Below are 7535 nucleotides of genomic sequence, written 5' to 3'. Positions count from 1 at the left end.
GGGAGGGACGCGAGGGAAAGGGGCGCCGAGGGGCGGCGATGGAGGAGCCGCTGTGCTGCTGCGAGTACGTTGACCGGAAGGGGGAGAGGAACCACCTGGCGGCATGTTTCTGCGACTGCGAGGACCTGGACGAGGGCTGCGAGAGGTAACGGCTCCGCGACCCTTTCCCCAGCCGCCCCTGCCGGAGTCGCCCCCGGCCCGGCGGTTGCGGGCGGTGCCGCGGCGCTCGCGCTGTGGAAACCGTTGGGCGCGGCAGTTACTACCGCACCAGTGCCTAACGGCTGTAGCGCTGCCCCGTACTGCCGCGAGAAAGTCCGTCTGCCCTTGGTCTTTCCTCTTCTGCTGGGTTTCCGGTACCTGATCAATCCCGATGAAGCCCGCTTTGTTTAGCAGCCTGAGAGTGCCTGTAGCTGACTGTTGCTTCGGGTGCAAAATCCTCGCAGAACTAAAGCAGAGGCCAAAAGAGCCTGGCTGCATTTCTCCACAGAGCAGACTTCCATTGCTTGTGTCACCAAGAGCCCCGTAGACTAGCTGTAGAAGCTGGGTAACTTTTTTGTGAGGATGGTGTAATATTGTAGCTTCTGCACTGAGATGGGGCTTTGTTGAGATAAGGTATGGAAGGGCAGAACCTAAAGGTAGAAAAGGCTTCATGTTTATGCTGTAAGGGGGCTTCATCTTAGTTTTTAGTAATTCTCCTTGGGAAACTTTCCAGCTGTATTAGACATAGGGAAGAGGGAAATGAGTGAGAGTTCCTGTGAGTCAGCAGGGAAGCGGTTGAATTTCATGCTTTCTGACAGATTTTTAATAGTAGAGTGAAGTATGGGAAGAGAAAAAATCCTGGGTGCATGTTGTCTGTTAGCAAGAATCTGCTTTTCCCTAACAGGTGGGTGACATGCAAATCCCTGCCCCCAGGCACTTTAGAAAGAATTGTTGATGCTATTGCGGACAGAGTCCGTGTCCCTTGGTTTAAAGGGGCTGTAAAGATCAACATCAGCCTTGTTCCACCTCTTCTTCTGTTACCTGTCTTCCTCCATGTTGCGGCTCTGCATTTCCTGTTGGCACTTGTCATCTTGACATCTCTTCCTATGGTGGTGCTGTGGTACTACTACCTCACACACAAGAGGAAGGAGCGGACTCTCTTCTTTCTAAGCCTGGGACTGTTCTCCCTGGGCTACATGTACTATGTGTTCCTCCAGGAGGTGGTTCCTCGAGGCCATGTGGGGCGTTCCCAAGTGGTTGTTCTCACCTGTGGGTTAATTCTTATGCTCGCAGCACTATCTCGAGCCAAGAAAGACCCTGGCTACCTTCCCAGACCAACAAGCAATAACAAGTCATCGTGCCAGGTCATGGATTTGCCAAGCAAGAAAGTTACAGGGAGCTCTAATGGGCTACATGGAGTTACTTTATCAGGAGCTACCAGTGGCAGTACTGTGAATGGAGAGACCAAAGGCTATTCAAGACTGTTGGCTGAGGAGCGAGAAGGGATAAAAAAAGACTGGTGCACTAAATGTCAGCTGGTCAGACCAGCCCGAGCAGGGCACTGCCGACTCTGTGGTAGGTGTATTAGAAGACTGGACCATCACTGTGTCTGGTAGGTTTTGTACTTCTGAGGTTGTATTTTGTGTGTGTGTSTCTCTTTTTTTAAGCTTTTTTTTTCCTACTCTCCATCAAATAGGGCTGCTTTTGTGGCTTGGTGACACTCCTTTAAAAGGTAAGGTTACTGTTCGTTGCAAGTGGGATGACCTGATACCTGATAGCTTGTAAGGCACATTTCTGTTTCCTGGGGAAGGGGATTCCAAAGCTGCCTGTGTGCACATAGCCGTGGAACCAAAGAGGAGTGGGATGTGGGCATCTCAGCTAAGGACATCCTACTTAAGAGTTTTGGGGGCAGAAGCTCACTACCACCATTTTACTCTTCTGCTGACTTGTGCCTATATAGCTTGCTTTGAATATTAGCCTGCATCATATAGAGAAGTCTTAGAATCAGAAAATCTAATTATTTGGGGAGGGGAGGAAGAGAGAAGCCTTTTTTTTCTCCCCCCCTTTTTTCCCCTCTGTTTTAAGCAAAGTAATCTCTTCTTTCTTTTTGGAGGATTAACAGCTGCGTAGGGGAGCAGAACCACCAAGCATTCATCCTTGCCCTCTCCCTCTTCATGCTCACCTCCCTGTATGGGATTATGTTGACCCTGGACACCATCTGTAGGGGCCGAACTTCATTTGTGGCATTGTTCTACTGCCCCGGGGCCTATTCTGATTACAGGTGAGACCTTTGGGAGAGAGCTGGTGCAGAAACCCGGGCCTGAATGGGCAGTTTAGCTCCTTAATTTTGTCTTGTTCTGTGCTCCAGGCCAGTGCTGTTGCCTGTCTAACCTAATTGAAAAAATTATTGCTTTAAAGGTCTGGAAAGGCAGAGGTGCATCATTTCTTTTGCTAAGATGGTGAGCTTGAAACACAAAGATTGCACTGTATTTATCTGCAGAAAGTTATTGGAGGAGCTGGGCTCTGAAGTTTTTTATTTATTGTGTCCTATATAGATCCACCCCTTACATGTTTGCCCCCAGTTGCTGATCATAAACTGTCAGCTTGGGTTCTGTATGCTGTCTCTCCTTTTCTTCCATCAGTGTTTATCTGGTGACTTTGTCACTCTGTCAGTTTATCTACTCAGAACAGRCAGTGTTAACATGCCTGTCTGGCTCAAAGGATGGTGAAAAGCATGGGAGACGAGCTCAGAGCTTGGCTCTGCCACTGTTACACAGTGTGTCTTTAAGCAAGTCACTCTACTTCTCTCTTTACTCCTTTTCCCTATCTGTGAAGTGTGAACAACGTTTCTGTTGTAAAGCACTGAGTCTTAGCCTACAATAAGAGAAAAGAACTAGTTAGTGTGAGAGGACTGTGCAGGAGAGGCTGTGTTAGTGCTAGGAGCAGTCATTAAGCAAGCCATGAAGCTTTAATTTTGAGAAAGCTCTTTAGGATTATCTGATGAAAGAAGCAGTGTGATCACTGGCAGATGTGAACAGGGATTTGAAAGGATAGTGATTACCAGGGGAAGTAACTGTTAAGCAGCTGCTCCTAAACTAAATGGCTCCCTTCCCATCTCTTTCTCTGCTGCCAGCTCTGCTCTGTCGTTCACCTGTGTGTGGTACTGTGCCATTGTGACAGCTGGCATGGGATACATCCTCCTTATCCAGCTGTTGAACATCAGCTACAACGTGACTGAAAGGGAAGCTCGTCTGGCTCTGCGTGACAACACTGGACGCAGGCTCCTGGGTGGGTTAGTGATAGACACTGGCCAGTATAACCGGGGCTTCCTATGCAACTGGGGCCATTTCTTGAGCCTGGGGTCACCTCCTCCACAGCGCTCTGCTGAAGATATAGTGTGACACCCTTTTCTCTGGAAATTATACTGATTGACTTTCTTTAGCAGGGGAATGGCTCTTTCCACTAGGACTCTCTCCTCCCTCCTTCCATCCCAGATCAGTGTATGGGCAGCCCATCCCATCACTGGTAACATCAGAAGCTTTTCTGGGCAGAATGGTACTTCACATGCTGTCAGTCAGTAAAAAGATGCAGAAAGCAGTAAGCCATATGCACAGACCTGGAGAGAAGGAGCCCCCTGCCTATTTCCACCATGGGAAACTGCAGCTCAGCTCAGCAGGATGAAGAAGGGCACAAGGTTTTGAGAACTGGGTTTTTGTGTGTGAACTCTGGCATCAAGAGGAATCTGCTACTGGATTTCAGCGTATCCATGAGTTTCTGCAGAAATTGAGGAACATCTGGCTTGCACCTACATGCAATATTGCAGAAATACGAGGATGACATGAACTTTCATGCAGATGACAAATTATTGTGGCTCTTTGGCTGAAAGAGCACTGTCCAGGCAGCCAGTGAGCAGCTGTTTCCTCTCTGGTGCATTTTTCTTTTCTATCTTCTGTTCCACCCAGGTGTTTACATGCTAGTGCTTGTATTAAGTGCCTCTGTGAGCAACATTTCTGTAGGGCTTTGCAAGATCCTCTCCCCCTCTTGACCCCTAAAGTTGTTGTTCCATCCCTTTGAGTGGGAAGATGCTGCTATCTTCTATCTCATCGTTCTTTTCTGCAAGGTGAGTCTGTGCTGGTTTGAAGGCTTGGCTCATCTCCCTCAAAATATTTATACTTTTATGTATTGTAACATAAGACAGTATGGTAAATATGCCAAGTAAAAGGGAGGTATATTTTGAAGTAATGTGGAACAATGGCTTCTGAGGGGAAAATGGACTTCTGTCTGTTACTGTTGTCTTACAGAAACCACCTTTCTCCACCCCACCCCCACCATCCCCACCCCATGAAAAGGGAGTCTGTAGGAACTACCTTCTGCTAAAGGCATTTTGGTAGGTGGCACCTTGATCAGTTGGGTTGCTGTAACATAGTGATCCAATTTTCTTTTACACAGTCACTGTGAGTTGCCTTGATCTCCTGTTGCAGATTGTTTTTTCTCAAGCTGAGAAGTCCAGAAACAGTTCAGTCTCTGTAGTAGATAAATGGAGAGGAATTATTGGAGTTGGCTGCTTTTGGGGGGTAACTGAAYATATTAAGTGTGCCCTGCAGGATTGTCGTGCACTCCACTGCAGCTGGTAACTGTCCTCTGGCCTGGACTTGAGCTTCAGCTGAAATCACAAGGTTTTAGTGATTTCACCAAAATCCTCACCCAAAATGGGTGGAGGGCGGGTTGTTTTTCTTTCCCCTCTTAACATCCTTTGTGTACTTTGGCCCAGCAGTGRTACCATATGCCTAGATGGAAGAGCTTAGAACTGTGGCACAAGAGTTGTGGGTAGGCCTAAGATGCAGGAGCAGTAGGCCTTGTCCTAGCTGCTGGTCATGTTTAGATGCATGTGCCATGTGCACACATCCTACTTACCCCTGACTCCTCTTAGATGGCAGGTAGTTGGGATAGATCAACTGACCCTTTTCTCTGTGGGCTGCTGCATGTTATCCTGAGGAGTAGATGGATAGTACACGATGCTGAAAGGTAGCAGAGCTGGGGATATCTCTTGAGATCCCTGGAGATCTGCTGTAGTTGGTGCATGTGCTCCTTATTACATGTTCCAATTTAAGGTAAAAACCTTGTCCCACTTTGGATTTTCTCAAGTGRCACCTGCAATTTCTGTAACCCAGCAGATAATTGAGGAGCAGCTGTACTTAGAGTACAGCTATGCAGAAACAGCTACTGTCTTATTCAACGTCGTTTCTTTTCTCTTCCTTTTTTTTGCCTGGTGAACAATTCTATGTGAGGAGGTAAAGTGGACAATTCTTGCTTGTCTCCAACCAAACACAATCAAGAGACTTTTAACTGCTTCCCTGGCCCTGGCGTGAAGCAAAAGGCACTCAGTTGGACTGTGCTAACCATTCCTCATGCTTTGATGCAAGGCTTTCTTACTGTTTGAAGCTGAAGCCTGACCCTAGGAGGGTAACATCACACAAAGACCACACCTCCATGTGTATTGTCAGCAAATATTTCCATTGCACATATGTACTCTGTGGTACCTGCTGAGATGAACTGAGAGCTTGGCAGTCTTAGAGATGGGGATGCTGTGGGTTGGCAGGTTTCTGATCTTCACAGACTTGTGTCCTGCTGGCACTTGGAAAGGAGAAGATAGTGACCTTCTGGGCTAAACAAACCCCTGAAGTGGCGATATCCAACCTTCCAGTCCCTGTGAGTTACATGCACAAAAATTAGTCATTTGTCTATGAGCTGAGCAAGCTTTGGAAGTGTTTCACTCATTGGAGATGCCTGTGAAGCCTGTAGGTCAGTAGAGGCTTGCCCCTTGCCTTTTAGTGTGCTCTGCCATGGGAGATTTCATTTGAACTGCTTGCAGCAAGACTAACAGTGGTATTCCCATAGGCAGCTTGGACTTTGAGTACAAATTAGGAACCAAGGATCTTGGACTAATCTAACCTTCCTATACTTTGGTCAAAGCCCTCTCTAATATAGCAAGAGTAAAGTACTGAAGTAAGTTTCATTTTTATATTCTATCTAGAGGCAATTGGAGCCAGGCAGAACATTAAAATGGCTGCAAGGCTGGGTTTTTGTAGGAGGAGGATCCAGTGCTGGTTCTGCAGTAAATGAGGAGTTCACATGCCCATAACCTGCATAGCAATGTTGACTTTTTAAGGCCACTACTTTTGTTTACCATCCTGGTTTCTTCCTGAGAGGATTTACCTTGTGAATGCCTTGGCAGATGAAAAGCCCAGTGTAGTGGTGTATGTTGCTGTCTATTAGAGCAGAAGAGTTCCAAGCTTCAGAGTCACACTTCAGTGTTCTCCTTTTAATAGCCCAGAGAATTAGCCCTTTGGTGCCCCTGCAGGGTAGCACTTTTTTTTTTCTCATTTATATTGAGGGTGGGTGTTCCTGTGATTTCTTGTGTTCCAAAGGGCAATTTCTTCCCTGAGTATTTTCTTGATAGTAGCCACATGGGTAGAAAAATGTTAAAATCTAGTGCAGTGCAGCAAGTCAGTCAGTTTTCAGGCCCTTTCTCCTATAGTGCTGTGTTAGTAGCTACTTGGATCCATGCTGCCTGGTAGGTTGGATCAATGAGGGAGTGCGCAAAGGCTGCCTTTGGCAGGTGACCTGAAGATTAGGTGTGTGACCTTGAGGCAAGGACTAGTGTCTTACCTGTAAAACACCATGCATGTGTATGACAATGGAAAAACTAGTATAATTCTGGGCCTTTAAAAGTTCTCCCTGTATGAGAAAAGAGAACCTAGAGCTCAGCAGAAGCAGGGGAGGACTTCAGTAATATTTAGCCTTGGTGTTTCTCCACACAGACTTGTAAGTGAGTTCATAAAGAAATTCATCCTACTTTAAGTATGATCTGTTGAAAGGGATTTGCTGTTTACTACAAATTGTATGGACTTTAGAGCAAGGCAACTCCTAAAGGACCAAGGTTCTGGTGTCGCTGCTCCTGCAGTGTTAAATACTCTGTGTACGAATACCAGCATCCTCTTGTTTGGTGACAGTACCAAGAACTGTGCACTGTTAAATGCACCCTATGAATGGTAGCTTGGCATTCAACTGTGTCATCTTAAATCATACATTTCTGTAGGCAAGTCGCAGTCCTCACAAACTTTCTCCACTTGTTCTCAAATAACAGAAGTCACTGGTGAGTCTGAGTCAGCGCTGACTCCTAATCACATTTCAGCCTTCATGTTATGATGGTGCTTTTTTCTTCAAAGTAGGTTGCTTTCAAGTGTCTTAAACCATTTGCTGTAAAATTTTGTCTAGAGATAAAAATGGGTACAGCCTCACTGCCTAGTGTCTTAACCATGTGCTTGATGACTTTCTTCTATACGTACATTGCCTCGTGAAGGCAGGAAATATGTGTGATAATGAATGTTTTCCTGTATTGCTTTTGGTGAAGCACTCTTAAGTTTTCTTAGAATTTTCTTCCTCTACTAGGATGTTTGTACAGTGAAAATCTTGCCTGGGGACAATAAGTTTTTTTTTTTTTTTTTTTTTTTTTTTTTTTTTCCTGTACTATTCAATTAGGTCCTTTCCCTACT

The 7535-nt window shown here is 46.1% G+C and overlaps 1 protein-coding gene across 1 annotated transcript; it reads left to right on the top strand.

Moving 5' to 3' along the window:
- On the top strand, nt 1-7458 carry ZDHHC23 (zDHHC palmitoyltransferase 23). The gene is made up of 4 exons (XM_085301422.1): nt 1-145; nt 884-1591; nt 2093-2260; nt 3113-7458. The coding sequence occupies exons 1-4, from the start codon at nt 39-41 to the stop codon at nt 3378-3380; spliced, it is 1251 nt and encodes a 416-aa protein (XP_085157548.1). The 5' UTR covers nt 1-38; the 3' UTR covers nt 3381-7458.
- Nucleotides 7459-7535: the final 77 nt, after the last annotated feature.

The sequence above is a fragment of the Rhea americana genome, unplaced genomic scaffold (genome assembly GCF_003343005.1).
Source record: "Rhea americana isolate MKP2758 unplaced genomic scaffold, rheAme1 scaffold_177, whole genome shotgun sequence".
NCBI classification, from domain to species: domain Eukaryota; kingdom Metazoa; phylum Chordata; class Aves; order Rheiformes; family Rheidae; genus Rhea; species Rhea americana.
Note: the sequence above shows the minus strand (reverse complement) of the source record. Positions and strands in the feature narration are given on the sequence as shown.